The 18,335-nt window shown below is 42.7% G+C and overlaps 1 protein-coding gene across 5 annotated transcripts in view; it reads right to left on the bottom strand.

Annotated features, from left to right (window-relative positions):
* Positions 1 to 18,335, bottom strand: part of AKAP6 (A-kinase anchoring protein 6) — a 257,193-nt gene that overhangs the window by 211,219 nt on the left and 27,639 nt on the right. For 3 of the 5 annotated variants that reach the window (XM_088671516.1, XM_088671513.1, XM_035109758.3), the window contains exons 1-2: positions 10,144 to 10,224; positions 6,343 to 6,694 (exon numbers count right to left, since the gene is read on the bottom strand). In XM_088671516.1, coding sequence (XP_088527642.1) covers positions 6,343 to 6,694; positions 10,144 to 10,193 — 402 coding nt within the window. In that variant the 5' untranslated portion in view covers positions 10,194 to 10,224. Of the gene's footprint in view, positions 1 to 6,342; positions 6,695 to 10,143; positions 10,225 to 18,335 lie in introns of those variants that run through there. The other 2 variants (XM_088671520.1, XM_088671525.1) reach the window with 1 other exon arrangement.

Genomic DNA, 18,335 nt, shown 5'->3' with positions numbered 1-18,335 from the left:
GACTTCACCATGGGAATACATCATTTCTGCCACTACTTGCATGCATCGCCTTTGGAGAATGGAGGTCCCACATTTCACACCGTTACAACATTTTCACAGATGCCAATGTTGTTCCACTACTTTCATGCAACCCACATGCAAATTATACGCTTGTTCTCTGGCCCTTCAGACCCTGAGACTGTGTCACTGAGAACCATGGTACTGAATCAGTCACAAAATAGGTGGAAAAGCTGATGGGAAACAAAAACATTTTAGATCACACAAGGCTAACTGCCTGTCTAAACACAAATTCCAAAAGAAACTAGTCAGCCTGATACAGTGAGATTGGCTGCTTACAGATCATACCTTTGAAACATACTCAAAGCACATTTCTCCACCTCAAAGAGTGCTCTGAAAACCTCGGTTTTTGAATGTAATCCATTCTATAAGACCGTTCGAGTTCGGAAATGTTCAGAAACCAAAAACTCAATAGCTGACAGCTAGGACTCAGGATCTTGCACTCAGCAGAAGCCGCGTGTTTGACTTCCGAGCCATGTTGGAAAACTGAAGCATTTACTTCCGGGTTTATGGCATTCGAAAACCGAAATGTTCGTCAACAGAGACGTTTGAAAACTGAGGTACCACTGTAATGTGCTCCTAATATGCTTTAAAGGTTGTAATGTAAACACGGCCATTGCTTTCCCTCCTCCCCTGCATTTGCTGGGCACTAGACATCCCACAACAGCAGTGTCTGAAAGCACTCTCTGTACAAAAACTGCATCTGTAGCAGCCCAACTTCCTGCGTTCTCATCCACCAGCATCAGTATGGCATAGCTACACATATTTTGAGAGGTGGCTGTAGGCTAGGTGCATTTAAGGTCAGAAGGTGTGAAGGCACATGCCATACCAACATTGCTGAAACTAGGTGGGTCTGGCTAGTGCCTAGATGGCTGTTCTTGAAGACAAGACCCTACTGTGGTTGGAACTAGACAACACATTTCTCATGTGATCATCTTTCCAGTTTAAGACTGGAAAGGAGAGCCATGATCTGAATCAGGACTGCAGCACAAGAGGACAAGGTATTGCCCCTTTCCCCTATGCCGGTTTTCTGCCAAAATTGCCCTGCCCCCTGAAGCAGATAGTTACTCTGCCCTTTTATTTTAAAAAAAGCCACTTCCTGCATTTTCCACTTGGTTAATTCGTGGCTGAGATGAGATGCAGACCAGAGAGTGCCAGGATAATGCTCTTAATCACTAGTTTGCAAACTTCTAGATTAATTCACAAGATGCTGTTGGCCTGAGGAGGAGGAGTTGCTGCAATGGCAATGTCTGAACAAGCGCTTGAAGCTGGCTCCACATTCCAGGGCGATCCCATCCTCATGCATTCAAATCCAGTTACTGCATGTACGGTAGCAATTAAAAGTGCAGTGTCACCCTCACTTGGCAGGACTCAGCTTCACTTTGCTCACTTGATAGCTTTGGACTTGGACTCCCCTGCAGTCTAGGACAGAGCTGCCAGCCAAGCAGATCAGATTTCAGACTTGCCTTCCAGAGGTGATACTGAGGCTTATGCTCTGTGTGCCCGAAACTCTTCAAATTTAACAACTCTGTATCTGGCTTCCTCCCTTGTCAGATACCTGCTTGGCAACTCTGGACAAGCCTCTCTCAATTTGTCTTACTGTAAAATTATGCATCTGGCTTGCTGGATCAAAGCTTCCCATGAAAATTTGCAACCTTGCACAACAGGAACAGTAGAACAGGAGAGTGCTGCATGCAGATCTGCAGGCAGGGTGAAATAGAGTGCTAAAACAAATATGCACATTCAGCACACACTCTGTGGGCTTAGCTGCACAGTCTCCAAAACCGCCTTGCAGGTTGCCTGACACTGTATTTGTGGGGTAGGTGACATTCCCACCATCTGGGTTTTCATCTTAGCCTTTCTGAAACTAAAACCAGATTTTTGCCTAACCAATAATAGTGAAAAAAGGTTTCCAACAACAACAACAACAACAACAACAACAACAACAACAAATAATAACAATGAATTATTTATACCCCGCCCATCTGGCTGAGTTTCCCCAGCCACTCTGGGCAGCTCCCAATCGAGCGTTAAAAACAATGCAGCATTAAATATTAAAAACTTTCCTAAACAGGGCTGCCTTCAGATGTCTTTTAAAAATAGGATAACTGCTTATTTCCCTGATGGGAGGGTGTTCCACAGGGCGGGTGCCGCTACCGAGAAGGCCCTCTGCCTGGTTCCCTATAACCTCACTCCTCGCAATGAGGGAACCGCCAGAAGGCCCTTGGCGCTGGATCTCATTGTAAAAATGATTACACTGCACTGTGACATGCAATGTGCATTTCATATATCACAATTTTTTGCTTATTCCATTTTTCCTTGTTTCTTTAATCCTCCTGTGTGCCACTGCCTGTGCTCACCTCATTTCTTTTTCATTGTTGCTACTGTTCATTTCTAGGTGCAACTTTCTTTCCTTTCCAGGTGGATTTACCTGCAAGTCCCTTTGCACTCTATGCAGCTTACCTTTGAACAGGAGTGCCTGAGACATAGTTGCTAGCACACCAAGCCCAAAGCCCCTTCCTCTCTCCCTACTTCTCCAGCTTGCAAAAGCTTTGCTGTTCATTCTTGCTTCAATGTGTGTCACTAGCCTCCATGTTTTCCAGCAGCCCAGACCCCTGCTTGCAAGAGACAAAGTTGCGAAGTGTGCAGGAAGAAACGAACACATTTGCCTGGGAAAAGTCCCTTTGCACTCAGTACAGCTTACTTCTGACCCCCTAGAAGTGGGTCATGTTGTGTTAGTAAGGAATGCGGGCTGGATTTTCCTTTATTCACTGAGGGCAGACTGTTGTGAGGGAATGCCCCCTGAAACACAAAATGTGACATTGCCCCTTCTATGACTAAGTGTCCCAATCTGGCAAAAAAAACATTACCACCAGAAAGCAACCTATGGCAGATCCAATGGTGCCCATTTCTCTATCTGTGGAGCAACATGAAGTTTCGCTGGAGCAACAATCTAATAATGCCTCAAAAATACCTGGAGTGGGGGGGGGGGGAGAGAGAATTAACAGAGTGCATGTGGTTTCCTTATTTCTGGCAGAAACAGGGAGTGTCATTGGGTTTATGGTCTGATGGTGAAGGGTCCCTGGGCAAGAATTTAAATTAGCAACAGGACACTAGATCTGAGAAACAAATAAGCAGGATGTGAAGTCCTGCTACAATGGAATGTGAGGGACAGTGAACAACCAGTATTGGTATGGGACCGGGGAAAGCTGCAATGAACAAAATGGACTTGGAAAAGGTGAATTTTCAAAAGTGGTGCAGGAAAGCCCTGTGTGTCTCTCCCCACCCACAATTAGATCACTGCTCCAAGGGGCTTCCTAGCTGTTAGGTGAGTACAGAAAGAGCTTGGACTCTATTCAACTGCTCCTTTCCCCACTATCCAATCTGCAAGAAGCCCTGTGAAGATGCGCTGATCATATCCATCACCACTTAAATGTTAGCTTTCCAACAGTGCAATCCTATAAATGCTCACCCATATGTTCAGTGCTTTTTCTTCCCTAAAAAAATGTTTACGGGTACTCTCATTTTGACTCAAGAAAATCACCATTTTATAGTTCAAATTGAGAAAAATAAGTACAGTAAATGGACAAAAGTACAAAGATTCACAAAATGTTTAGGGGTATGCGTACCCCTGCATACCCCCCAGGAAAAAAGCACTGCATATGTTTAATGGGACTTACTTGCTGGTAAGTAAGCATAGGATTGCAAGTTTCATCTCATAACTAGCTAGCTATCCAGCATATACATTCATATATTTATATGCACACATGTGCTTACATGGCTGTGTATGCAAGTAGCTTCTTCCATTCTCTGCCCTCAGGCCCCTAAATTCTATTTAGTACAAAAAGAAAACCCTGTTTGTCATGCAATACAGAATGAATTTTCCTTCAACTAGGACTATACTCCCTTTCCCCCTTTCCTTGTGAATGCCAAAAATCATCCCTTATATGAATGGTTACATTCACAGCATTGCAGTGGGTCTGACTTCACTTTACAGCCAAGAAGTATAGAAAGGCAGGAACTATACAGTTACATTCATTTCTGGGTTCTGCTCAACATCTATAGCACTTTCTATGGTATGTAACAGTTTAACAGAAGCTATTGCAATCCTTTGCAAATGTTGAATAGCAGAGCATCATTACTCAGGTCTCACTATTTCTGCAACCCTTATCTTTGAGGAGAGCAAACCCATTTCTCATGCTCTAATTGTGTAACACAACTGTTTTCTGGATGCAACAACCTCTAAGTATGGTGACAGTTTTGTCGCTATGTTAAAACACTGTGCAAGTTAATTAACCCGTCTAATATGGGCTGTTAATGGCTGTTTGGAATGTTGAAGTAATAGCTCTTTGTATTTTGTCGGAATTTGCTGACACAAAACCATCAGCACCAACATTTCCCCCCCAATTAAAGCTCATCAAAATTATATTGTTGATTTTAATCTAAGGGAGACTGTGTTAACAAGAGAGCTGGGGTAGAGACTTCAGTTTGACTCATTTAAGTTTGAGGATCTCTTCAAATCCAAACAAAGCTTGGATACCAAATGCTTTCAGATGAATACACTAGTTCTAGTCATCTATGAGGACTTCTATATTTACAGGATTTTTCCGTTGCTTTGCCTGATCCAAGTTGCCTACAGTAAAAATGGGCCATTAGTAATTACACATCACTGGTAAGAAGGCAACATGGCACGCAAGGGAGCTCTAAAAACAAGTACTAGAAATTAAATTCCCCTTTTGATTTTCTTTGTAAAGTAATATATAATTGGACAAATTATTGTCAAAGCTCCCTGCAGGGGGATGCTTATCGTCTTTTATTTCTCTAAAGTTCACAGAGGAATTCTCAGGGTATATAAAATACTCCAGCTATTAGGCAGAAATATAATGACTCTTTTACTGTTTTGCTTCTATGAAAACTATATCTTGGGGGAGAAAATGCCACAGTTTAACTTTGTGCTGTGTGAAGAAGTATTTTCTTTTGTCTTTCCTTAATATTTCAACATTCTTCTTCATCGGATGGCCCCTAGTCCTTGTGTTAAGAGGGAGGGAGAGGGCATGTCATAAGCCTTTCTCACATGGTCTTTCAACTGTAAACAATGAACATGTGGAGATGAAGCAGGATCATGCCCATTAAAATCAATGAGCCTGCTCAAGCAGCTGCAGTTTATACACTTCAACTGGAATGAAAATAAACCATAAATCTTCAATGAACTCCAAACATTGTTGCATAATTGAAAAACAGCTGTTGTAACGGGATGCTAGACAACCTCTCACTAGAGAGCCAGTGTGGTGTAGTGGTTAAGAGCGGTAGACTCGTAATCTGGGGAACCGAGTTCGCGTCTCCGCTCCGCTCCTCCACATGCAGCTGCTGGGTGACCTTGGGCTAGTCACACTTCTCTGAAGTCTCTCAGCCCCACCCACCTCACAGGGTGTTTGTTGTGGGGGAGGAAGGGAAAGGAGAATGTTAGCCGCTTTGAGACTCCTTCGGGTAGTGATAAAGCGGGATAGCAAATCCAAACTCCTCCTCCTCTTCTTCTTCTTCACTACATCTTCAAAAAAAAGAGAGGTTGAGAGCTGGGAAATGGGTCTTCTACTTGCACTTGCAACTGGTAATTATTGGTACATTATGCTGACCTTTTATCTTCCTATTTCTCACAGTGCACATTTTAAAACCTTTTGTGTGAAGATGTGGTTTCTTTCATAGGTAAAGTATGATTCATTTTTAAAACAAAGTAAGTTGGATGCTTGAAAAACTGGGAGGTGGACCATATTCTATTTATTTATGTAAACGAACAGAAAATCAAGCATAGCTACTTCGCTTTGGGTCGGAAAGCAGAGCCACATGTAAATTGAGATTTACATATATGACAATGCATCATCATTCCACCACCAATCTCCTAGCTCTGAGCCTTCTTCCCCTGCGGGGTCCCTTGAGGGGGTCTCCAGCTGGTGCCTTCCACCACTCCTTTGCATCCAGCCAATCCATTACATTTCCCTCTTCTAATGCATTTGCTTATGTTACTTTCACTACTACTGTACTTGCATCTATATGCCTGTTTTACCTTGGCAGATGCATTTTTGTACACCTTACGTCCCGCATTGCAAAATTCAGAGAGAGATGTGAATTTTGGAGGATAACCGTGTTTTGGTTCGCATATTGTTTTTCGAAATTTGTGAACTGGGGTAAACTCGCATTTCAATGTGACCTGAATCAAATCCCTCCCCCATGCCTAGCGGTACCCTATCCCCTCACACACAACAGGTAGAGAGAAATACTTCTGCTTACTTTCAGCTGCACCAAATGCACATCCACATGCTTGCTGTCCGAGTCCTGCTGCACCGAGTAAGTCAGATCCCTGACCCTTTCTGATGTCATCCGCAGCCATGTCTCAATCTCAGGCAAGTGGAGAACGATTTTCCAGTCAGCCCCCGTGTGAAGGGGAGGGGGCTTTTCATACTGTTGCCCGGAATCAAGATCTTTCGTGGCGTCTTCTCCGCCATCTTGCTCGGTGGTGGGAGTCATGTTAATGACCATGGGAGATGCATCTGCAGCTACAGAATCCAGTTCCTGAGGCTTGATGGGGGAAAGTGCTACTTCCATGGCTAACGTCGGGAGCTCTAGACCATAATTCTTCCTGCTGTGTATACAAAAGAGAAGAAAGGCAACTGTTTTAAAAGCAAGATCTTGGGTTACAAGTGTTCCGTCCAAATGCACATCAGTTTGGATTGCTAATAATTTTTCCCTGTTATCTGCTTAAGCACAGGAAGGGTTGCACCTTAGCCTCAAAAGCATGAAAAGCAGCCCATGTGCACCCTAAGCTAAAAAATAAACTCAAATTCAACTCTGAGGATAGCTGCAATCTGCATGAACCTTGCAAATTAAGTAGGTTTCATACCTGCCAAGTTCCGGCCTGAGAAATAAGGGACTGGACCGGAAGTAGCAGACCGGAAGTAGCGCTGCCACCATTTTGGAACTGGGCGGAGCATGCTCAGAAGCGACTTTTGATGCTGCTCTGCCCTGTTCCAAAATGGCCACCGCACCAGAAGTCGCGCTGCAGCCATTTTGGAACTGGGCAAAGCAGCATCAAAAGTCGCTTCTGAGCATGCTCCGCCCAGTTCCAAAATGGCCACAGCCAGAATAAATTGGGGAAAAACAAAAAAATCGTTTTTTCGGCTGGGGACAGCTGGAAAAACGGGGGTTTCCCAGGGAATACGGGAGACTTGGCAGCTATGGTAGGTTTCCATAATATATTTTGCTTCTGCTGGTTGTGAGTTGGCGTAAGAATTTATAGGCAGCAGTACTGCCTCTGGCCACTAGAAATTCCCATTAGCACCCCACCCTCCAGTTCCTGATATTACAGTATTCATTGTTTATACATTTTCAAGCACATTTTCATTGCCAAAAGACACATAAACTTGCAAGGGACGTATAGAGTTAATGAAAACTGAGGTTTTATTAAAAACTTGAGCATAAGTTGAGTTACCGACAGCATGCAAGGCTGGCTTTGGAAAATAAAAGTGAAAGAATAAAAAAAAAACCAAGAGTATAATGGGATGGGAAATGGTTGCCAATCTGATAGCAAAAAAGAAAGAAAATTTTAGGAGGGGAAACACCCCCGCTGGTACTGCCATTGCTAATGGTGATCACCAACCCTGCAGAAGCATTGGAGAATTTCTTTTCCCTTTTGAAGAAATTCAATGAAATGGACCCCAATTTCTCTGCCCACAAATACAGTGGGGGGATTTTATGGGGCCATTTGCACACAGCTCCAGTGATAGCTATAGATAAAGGTCATACAGATTACCCTCCCCTCTTCTCCCCATTCGAAGACAGCAGTGCAATATCCAGTTGACACATAAATGTTTGGGACAGAGGGTTGAATAGCCTTGCTGTGATGGGCTATGTTTCTATCTGGTCCTTTAAAAAAAAAATAAGTGTAGTTTTATGCTTCAGCAGTGGAAAGCAGGGGAGGGGGGGCCTTCAAAGCACTAAATAAATTCATGGCAAACAGAAATAGCATGTCAGGGTTCTGCTAGGAGAGACAATAGCCTTGTTTCACCCAATAGCCTTGCTTATCACTTTTATTAAAGGTTAGATGCCCAAGCACCTCTATGCTGCAATGAACACTTTATAGCTATAATAAATACATAAATAGCAATAATCACAAACACTTTTTAAAAAATCTCGCAAAAGCATGGGTGTATATGTTGTATTTCCTGCCAACCTAGCAGTTCGAAAGCACGTCAAAGTGCAAGTAGATAAATAGGTACCACTCCGGCGGGAAGGTAAACGGCGTTTCCGTGTGCTGCTCTGGTTCGCCAGAAGCGGCTTTGTCATGCTGGCCACATGACCTGGAAGCTATACGCCTGCTCCCTCGGCCAATAATGCGAGATGAGCGCGCAACCCCAGAGTCGGTCACGACTGGACCTAATGGTCAGGGGTCCCTTTACCTTTACCTATATGTTGTATTGCTTATCCTCGTGAACATCACTGATATTGCTATCTTTGGCATGCGGGCAACCACATTTTGGCAATGAGTGCCATTTGTGGAGGAAGAAGTTAGGTTTTAAAAAATAGTCTAAGATACACTGCATCATGCTGCAAAAAATCAATACTGCAACAGAAGCTGAAACTCAAGGAAAGGAAACATGCAACAATCAGGTAGCAAACACCTGCACTTTTTATTGTGCCAAAAACTGCTAGTCTAGAAAGGTTTAACATGTTCCTAATGTAGTAATGCAACACCTCCCAACACAAAACACTAGTTATTTTTGTGTGTGTGTGTGTGTGTGTGTGTGTGTGTGTGTGTGTGTGTGTGTACTTTATGGTTGCAATATTAAACACACTTTCTTAGGAGTAACTCTCATTGGATTCTGTGGGACTTACTTCTGTGTAAACGTACATAGGATTGAACTATCAGTCTGCCATACTAAGCACATGCGTCTACTCCAAGAAAGTTTCATTGAACACACCCAGGGCTTCCTTACAAGGAAACATGTTTAGGATTGTGTCGCACATGTGATTTTGACAAATATGCCATAATGTCCCACTGATGGTAACAATAGCAGCCAAATAGATCCCCACTGAGTGTAAGAGTTCTTCCCCAGTTGAGAACAAAGAAACACACCTATCTTAATTATTATTTGAACCCAGTCTTAACTGTGCCATTTCAATGAATTTTATTACGGTTTCTAAACTACTCTCAGCAGCATTACATTCTGAATGCTGGATTCTGATTAGGCCCGCAAAATTCACCATTGCCAATCTGAGCATCGCTCAAAGGCAAACTAATTACTCCCTACTGATCATTATCTAGTACAACCCCAGGAAGCACAACACACAGCATTTGCCCAGTGGCTGTTGTATATAAAACTGACTCCTTGTGAAACTCTCTAAGCTGATCTCTTTCTCTCTCTCTCTCTCTCTCCCCACCCTGCTCTCTCTGTGCACTATGTGTATGTTTAAACAAGGAAAATAACACTTAACCACTAACATACACCTTTAGAGCATGTTTCTGTATAAACACATTAAGGAAACCTCTCCCGGGTTGAAAAGAGAATGTTGGAGGAAGATATTCTGGTGATTCTCATTGGCATGAGTAACTGCTGGTCTGCTTCCTCTCATTGTGCTCTTGAGTCTGCACAGCACTTCTCCAGCACTGCAGATACTACCGCTGTCATACTACCACTGTCATACTGGCAGCTATTAAAATTAAGACAAATCCTTTCTCCTAATACCCATAACAAAGTCACTGTGAATCACTGCCAATTACTACATATTCTCTCTCTCTCTCTCTCTCTCTCTCTCTCTCTCTCTCTCTCTCTCTCTCTCTCACACACACACACACACGAAGGCTGAAACTCTATCACATTTCCACACTGTCAAATTTCTTACAAACATAATCAAAACATCTCAGGCCAGAGCTTTCCAGCCCTTCCCTCCCCATTCCATAAAAGCTCAACATTGCTTGTGGCATGTAGAACACTGAATAATTGCACCTAATTCACTACATGGTTTCCCAGAAGAACAAAAAGCTGCCCTAATCCAGCTCCCTAGATACAAAAGGAAAGCAGAGATCTCACACACATTCCCAAGAGAAATGGCATCATCAGGCAGTGTCCTCCCCGGGTTGTCATTCTTCCTACTAATCTAGGAACGCCAGGCTCCTCCTCCCCGTCCTTCTCTTCGTCCACTAGCGTCCTGCTTGGCAGAGCAAGGCAACTGTCATGTCATCTCTACACCAACCAATAAACCAGGCAGGCAAGATAGCCGAAACAAAATGAGCTTGATGCACGTGGCAAAGGGGGGGGGGGGAGAGGCAGGAGACTTGCTGAGAGCGTTATTGCTCTGATGAAGTCAGAAAAGTAGCTAAAATGCCACCACAGGGTTTAAAAGAAAAGGTTAACAAATCCAGCTAGGAAATTTTTTAGTCTGAGCTAGAGTGTGTTTTGGTCAAGGCTACAGACTGTTCCAGCTGCTATACGCCCTAATAAACTAAGTGACCACTCAACAGGATAATTCAGCCGTTTCTGGTATTCTCCTAATGCACTATTATCTCCTGCAGCTAAATGGATTTAAGGATCCATATTGCTCTGCTGAGAGCCTGCGTTTCCAGAGTCAGAACTCTGCCGACTGATTCACCATTTGTCTGACTCAGTAACAAGGCATTTCCGCGTATCACTTGCAACTGCATGATAAGGCTGCATTGGAAGTGAATTGTATATGACATAAATACATGGCACCTTTAAAAAGTGAACAAAACAGTTAGAGGTGTGATATAAGAAGTGTAAAGGGGGGGAGTAAAGAAAAAGAAAAAGAAAAAGTGGGCATTTCTTAGGGTTGCCATACGTCCCAAATTTCCTGAACATACCTGGAATACTGGCAACCCTACATTTCTCCTTCTACATCTTAGAAGACACATTAAGTTTGACAGTGCATTTTTATACCTGCATTTTGGATCTTCATAATCTATCATATATTTAGTTGTGCATAAGATGGTCACAGTCCAATCCATGAGTCTCTGGTATCAGAAATATCGAATTAAAGGATTACAGCATAGCAACCTGCCACAGCTGTTCCATGCTGGCCTATTCGCCTACCGAGCTGACCTGGAACATTGGCAGTGCCTGAATACCCACACAACATGGGCACACCACAAATACAATGAAAGAAACAGCTGGGCAAATGTCCCTTTAATACAGTGCTCACAAAACCACATCCTGTTCAAAAGTATGGTACAGATGAAAACTGCTTTATCTGTGCCTCTTTCTTCCTCCTGGATTTCTGTGCGGCTAGATGCAAACCCTTTCATGCAGTGTCTGAGATCTGTGCCTCACCCTCAATGCGTAAGCCAATAAGCTTTCGGAGCTTCTCACAGAACTTGGTCCTCCGATTATGCTGACTCAGCAATCCATCAGGGTACCCATCGGTAACAGTAACTGGTTCATGACAGACAAAAACTCATTAAGCATGTCAGGGTATAGAGAGGGGACATGTATCAATCAATGTTGTGTCCCTAGGATAGTGTGTTTCCTAATAAGCTCTTAATTCCCTCCCCCCCACTGACCCATATTGTTAAAGCCAGCCTCCATTCATTATGCAGCCATCTGCCTATCATGAAAGCAATTCAGTTTCAATTCCAGAGATCTTTAAAAATAAAGGCTGAAGAAAGGTATTTTGTCAACCACACTCGCTTGCTGAATTTTAAATCAAGTTACATAACAGCTAGTGCTGGAGGAAACTATTTTTGTCCAGATCGCATCTATCCCTCATTCAGCTGCAATGCAACTAATCTCTTTTCCTCCTTACAAAATCTAAAAAGAAGCTAAACCAGCTAACTTGGGTAAAAAGAGGGAGAGAATGAGAAAATTGCTCTCTTTGTTACTGGTAGGTAAAACAAAACATTGGTCTGGTTCCTATGTCACACTAAACCAAGCCATGGCTTGCCACAAACATGCAGACTGCCAGAGATGATATCATGGTTACTGTGCTCTTCCTTGGTGAGTCCGCTGCTGTGCAATGCTGAGCTAAGCCATGGTTTACTTTAGCATGGCGTCTGAACCTAGGTTTTTGGTTTAGCTCCCCTGGACAAACCATGAGCTCCTGGTTAGTATGGAGAGAGCTAAACCACAAGCCTGGATTTGGACAACATGCTAAGTCGAACTATTGCTTGGGTCAGCACAGCAGCCAGAACAACAGGAGAGGGAAGAACAGCCGTGATCTCTTCTCCCAGAGTCCATGCGTTCACATTAACCCATGGTTTGGGCTTAGCATGACATGCAAACCAGGCCATTATGCAACATACAGAATATAGAAATACAGGCTTGGATGGTATTTCCCAGCTTCACAAGCCATAGTTTATGAAGCCAGATATAACTGTCAGGCTTCAGTACTCGTCTGTCACCCTTCTCCTCCTTCACTCAAATGCTGGCTTTGAAACTGCATTCCTCACTTGCCCATAAATCTAAGTCACTGTTAGACCTGAACCAGAGAACTCTGCATGGTTTTCAAATAAGTTTTGCTCAAAGCAGACCTACTGAAACAAATGACCCTAACTTAGTCATGTTAATTAATTCCAATGAGTAAACTGAGTTTAAAAAAAAGTTGAAGACCTCACCCTGTTTTCATCTTTGCTCAACTAACCACAATAATAAGTCTGAATTATTATGTTTGGTTTGGGCAGGATGTGTAATTCTGGTGTAATCCAAGTGTAAAAGGAAACTGAAAGCCTATGTATGAGGAGAAGTGTGGGGAGGGGTGATGAAGGAGCTGGCAAACCCTATGCTTGTTTCTGGCTTCATAAACCATGGTTAATGAAGCCGGGAAAGAACATCCAAACTCAGTCGTACGGATCTACCACAGGTACAGAATATTATTTACTGACATGTACATTCCACTACAAAAACCACTTCTTGAGTTGCTATATCTGCTGCTGGATAATAAAACTTCATTTCCCCAATTAAATTAAATAATACACATTTTGTTTATAGTGTTGTAGTGAGAAGGACAATAGCCAGAGAATTGTGTGTGAGACCTGGCGAGAGGCAGGCAGAAGCCAGTGAGGAAGAGTCATGCTTGATTCCTGTTTGATTCAAAGGCTGGGACTATGGGAGAAGCAAAACCTTATGGGGTATGAGTGCTGTTATCCCCTCCATCTTAGGCTCGGGTTGTATATATGTGTAAATAAACCATATATCTTAAAGACAACATAGTCTCAATTGTTCCTCATTCCAAGGAAATCGAACCCCAGGCAAGTGCATGGAACCCCAGGAATCTCACACTGCTCAGAGATTGGGGTTGTGTGTGCAGCATTATTTATCTGTAATTTATAGTCAAACACAAAGGAACACCACTACCACCACAAGATAACTGGATATAAAGCAAATTAAATACCATGTATTTTGATATGCAGTTTCAGGAGGAAATTCCATCGCATATAGAATATTAAACATTATAAGAGTAGTTTAAGCATATCACGGGATGTGGAATTCATAAACACAGGAGGCAGTGGTGAGTGGGTTGTTAATTTTTATACTCAAGTGAATTCTCATTCGTTGAATAAGAACTTTATTATTATTTTTATGAAGCGGCTTCAGAATTAAAGAACTTATTTCAGATAATCCTCATCTTCCTCACAAGCATTCAAGCACAATGACTTATTTAACTGGCTTTTAAAAATCATCATCATCGTTATTATTACTCTGAGTTGATTCTGACCTTATGATGGCTGTTTTTAAAGTAGGTTTTATGTATGTATGTATGTATGTATGTATGTATGTATGTATGTATGTATGCATGTGAAGAGGAGGGTGACTGCTAAATGCTAGTAAGTGCAATTTGATCTACCTGGGCAGAAGAACATTCTCAGTTCAAGATTGGATGAGCTAGAGTTTTAGGGGACAAAAGTAATACCCCACAAGTGTCCCGGAAAAACTGAGACATCCCGTTTTTCCCATGAGAGCACAGCAGCCATTTTGGGCACCATGATATCTCGTAATTTCACGCTGCGATCTCATGCAACACCTCATAATGCACATTTTTTTAATGCAGTGAAAGCACAAAGTGTGTCATGTGGGCTCCGTGATCTCTCACGTGTCACGTGTCTTTCATGGGAGCACAAACAGGAAGTGGCACATCCCAGTTTGGGACTCAGTGTGTTGGAGGGTATGCAGTGTGTTTGATTGCCTTGTAAACAGAGCACGCGGTCAAACTATGTAACCTTTTGGTGTCTTCCAGCTCAATTATTCCAGGAGGGATTTTGATGATTTACACCTCTCCTTGATGACTGCCTATGAGAAACCTTTGAGGGCCACAAAGCACAGTTCTAGACAGTTAGACTGAATGGACCAGGGAGCCTGAGCTGCCTCCCATACCCCTCAGGCAGATGTAAAGTGCAATAGTTGGTGAAAATACAACTATTACAAAATACACAGTTGGATGAAAGTGTGCGCATTTTATAACAAGCCAATGGAACTGGAACAGCTGTAATAAAAAGTGATCTTCACAGAATGTGTACTCTGTTGGAAGGCTTTGCTGTGCAAAAAAGGTTTTAAGTATCAGGGCTCATTCATTTCTCAGGAGAAGAGACCTGTTGAGATGACAGGATTTCCCATCCATTTTCCCTTGTACCACAAGCTGCTGTTACTCTCTGTGTCTTTCAAAAACAGAGCAATTGGGAAATGGCACAAAGAGAGAGAACAGCTTTAGGCAAGCAAAGACAAATTAGCAACCTCTCGTGAATTTGACAAGAATACACCATGATTTTTTAACAGCTAATTAATTATACCCTGACTTTGTCACCTTCGAGGCTGTGTTGTCCACATTGCCAGTCCAAAATCTTGAGAACAATTAAACAATTAATGCCGTGGCTTGTTAATATATTATGCCAAGGGTGGGATGACACTCTTTTATTATGTATTTATTTATTTTACAAATGAGTACATCACCCTAAATCTCCAGGAAGTGTTTCAAGAGTGTGAGATTCCTCTCAGCACCAGACTCTGCTTCCTGAACCAGCTTTTTATCTTTTTAAACTTTCAGGCTGCAGGAACTGGATGTTGCACACTATAACTGGCTCTTAGGATCTCTCCTGCGCACACTCAAATTGAAAAATCCACCTGGGTCATCATCTATACATGAGTTTGTGAGTAATTTTGTCATCTGGGCGCCCCAGGACCTCCATACACACATCCCAGCAAGTGATCACAGACCCTCCAAGTGTCCCTATTTTTCCAGGGACAGTCCTGGGTTTACAGAAGCCATCCCAGTTTCTGATTTCAGATACCAGTGTGCATGCACACAAAAGCTCATACCAATGACAAACTTAGTTGATCTCTAAGGTGCTACTGGAAGGAATTTTTTTTATTTTGTTTCAACTACAGCAGACCAACACGGCTACCTACCTGTAACTAGTCCTGTATAGGTTTTTTTTTATGTTTGGGATTTTTTATATATGTTGCAAACCTCACAGAGTGGGTGGGGCAACACAGTCAGATGGGTGGGTGGTATTATTATTATTATTATTATTATTAAATAGGACATCCCTATTTCCACCAGAGAAATAGAATATGTGATCACCAAATTAAAATGAGTATTTTCTTCAAGTAGGAAATGCTTACTGATACACATGAAAATTTAATCAGTGTTTTATGGAATAGTTTTCTTGTTCCAGTACAGAAATCTGTGACTGTTTCTACACCACTCCATGAAGCTAAAACAATTTAAGTATATCATCTCAAGGAGCTGGTGGAACAGAACCATATGGCTGTAATGATACAAAGCATTAAATGTAATCAGGCCAAGTTAAATTTCCCTGTCTTCTGTATAGCTCAAGTTATTTAAACAAAAGTAACAGTGGGTGGCTTGAGTCAAATTACTTTCACTGTAGGACATCAAACGATACTATAATTAACCACAAGATATTGTACAGTTCTGGTTTTTTTCCTTTGAATAAATGATACCAACCAATCTATTGACTTGCACCTATTCACATTTTTCCTCCCTTGACATCCGGGTGAACTTCATCAGAGACAGGACATCAAGAAAAATTAATCAACCTTGCATAATTAATTAGTTAAACAAGATATCTCAAGTACACTTCAAATGCCCCAGTAATTTAGATTAAACAATATTTTCAGTAAACTGTTCTCACTGTGTTTACAATGGCAAGGGATTATCACACACACAAAACCCCTTTTAATGACCAAGATATTAAGGAATCCTGTTTGTGTATTCATGAACTTATGGGCTATATAATAGCTTTCCTCCCTGTTTTGGCATTTTATTGTGCTAAGAAACAGCCTATGATGCATCACACACAGTGCCGGATTTACGTATAAGCTAAACAAGCTATAGCTTAGGGCCCCACTCTCTTGGGGGGCCCAAAAAAATTAAAGGAAAAAAAACTGGATGTACATTTCCAAAATATAAGATAAAAAAGAAATAAAATGGCTTTAGATTAGGTCCATAAATTACCATATAGCAGGCTTCCTCAACCTCGGCTCTCCAGATGTTTTGCGACTACAATTCCCAGCATCCCTGACCCACTGGTCCTGCTAGCTAGGGATCATGGGAGTTGTAGGCCAAAAACATCTGAAGGGCCGAGGTTGAGGAAGCCTGCCATATACAGAAGTACCTCGACTTACGAAAGCGATCCATTCCACGGCGCTCTTCGGAAGTTGAAAACTTCAGAAGTTGAAGCGTCCATTTTGCGCATGTGCAAAGAGTGATTTTGCGCTTTGCGCATGCGCAGAACGCGCACATGGCAAAAATACTTCCAGGTTAGCGGACTTTGGAAGTCGAGGCATTGGGAAGTCGAGGTACCACTGTAGCATATATTCAACACAAAAAAAAAACAGCAACCATTTGTTGTTGGCCAAGGACAGCTGGACATAGATAGGGCCCCATTAGCTCCAGTAGCTTAGGGCCTCATCAAACCTAAATCCGGCCCTGATCACAGAGAGCAGGATGGTAGGGATGTAGAAAGTTGGTGCCCCATGAAGTGATGGCTGGTGCCCAATGGGACCAGAAGGGCAGAATGCCGGGAGTTCAAACAGTTGGTGGAACCAGAGCCAAAGCCAACTCATTTGAGTTTTGCTTCCATCTTCTCCCCAGGATGCTGGCTGAAGGCAGAATGAGGTTGGTGGGGGCAGGGCAGTGCCCTATTTGCCCAAATGGGCCAGCCCCCACCGGTCCCCTGTGAAATGCCCCTAATTGTTTGTTTATAAGGGTTCTAATTTGTTTATTACTTTCTCGATACAGTACTTCCCCTACATGGAAAGACAGGCTCTGGTTGATTGAGCAGATGAGGGAGCAGACCAATCAATCATGGGTCCAAGAGTCAAGAAGGCAGTAGAGGGAAAGGAGGGGCAGATGGGGCTTGTCAACCTGGGAAGGTGGCCCATCTAGGAGAAGGACAACTCTGATCCTAAACCTTGCTGCCTTGTGGAATATCCTCAGGAGAAGAAAGGGCTAAGGAATAAAACCCACACAAATCCAGAGTGGAATCCCTATGATGGTTGGATGGCCCTTTGTACGCCTCCTTCTGGCAGCTCCTGCAACCAAGCTGGTGTGAAACTTATTGGTTTTCTTTCCTTTGGACCACATAAGCAAGGCCGAGAGGTAGGTCTTGTTGTCTGGGCAACCAGGACCTCCATACACACTGCCCAGGCTTACACCCTGGGGCAGGCACTTCAGTGCTGCTAACACAGCAGTTTGACAATGGAGATGCACTCCATTGTCTCTTGAAACAGACAGATGCCAGCAAGTTAGGGCCCCTAAAGGTCTTGCTCTGACCAGTGAGGTCACTTTGGTGCTGATAGCACAGTGGTTTGACTTCTCCCCAAAGAAGTCTCTTGAGACAGGAGAATGCCAGCAATTCTGATAGCTAATGGGGGGGGTGGAAATTCAGGTACTCTGACATCACTAGAGGGCTATTTTCTATTAAACTTATGTCCTAGATTTTTATAGCATGGCATGGCCGTTTTTGGAAAAGGCTTTTCTCTAAACGAGCAAGCTCCTGTAGAGATGATACTGCTGTTAAAACGTGTGAGATGTTTGATCTGGCAAAGCTGAAGAAAAATATCATGCAGAAGAGGGTCATTTTATTTTTGCTTCTTATGTAGGAGGAGAAAATAGTTCTAAAAAAATATGTATAGATTACAAAACATACTTTGTTCTAGCCAAAGCTGCATAAGGGAGGGAAAGCCATTTAGCTGAACAAACATAGCTCACTGGTAGAGCATCTGCTTTGTGTACAGGTCATTGCTTCAGTCCTTTAC

Source organism: Zootoca vivipara, chromosome 1 (genome assembly GCF_965207765.1).
Source record: "Zootoca vivipara chromosome 1, rZooViv2.hap1.1, whole genome shotgun sequence".
In the NCBI taxonomy this organism is placed as follows: Eukaryota; Metazoa; Chordata; class Lepidosauria; order Squamata; family Lacertidae; genus Zootoca; species Zootoca vivipara.
The sequence above is the reverse complement of the archived record's forward strand: the minus strand, read 5'-3'. Positions and strand labels throughout refer to the sequence as shown.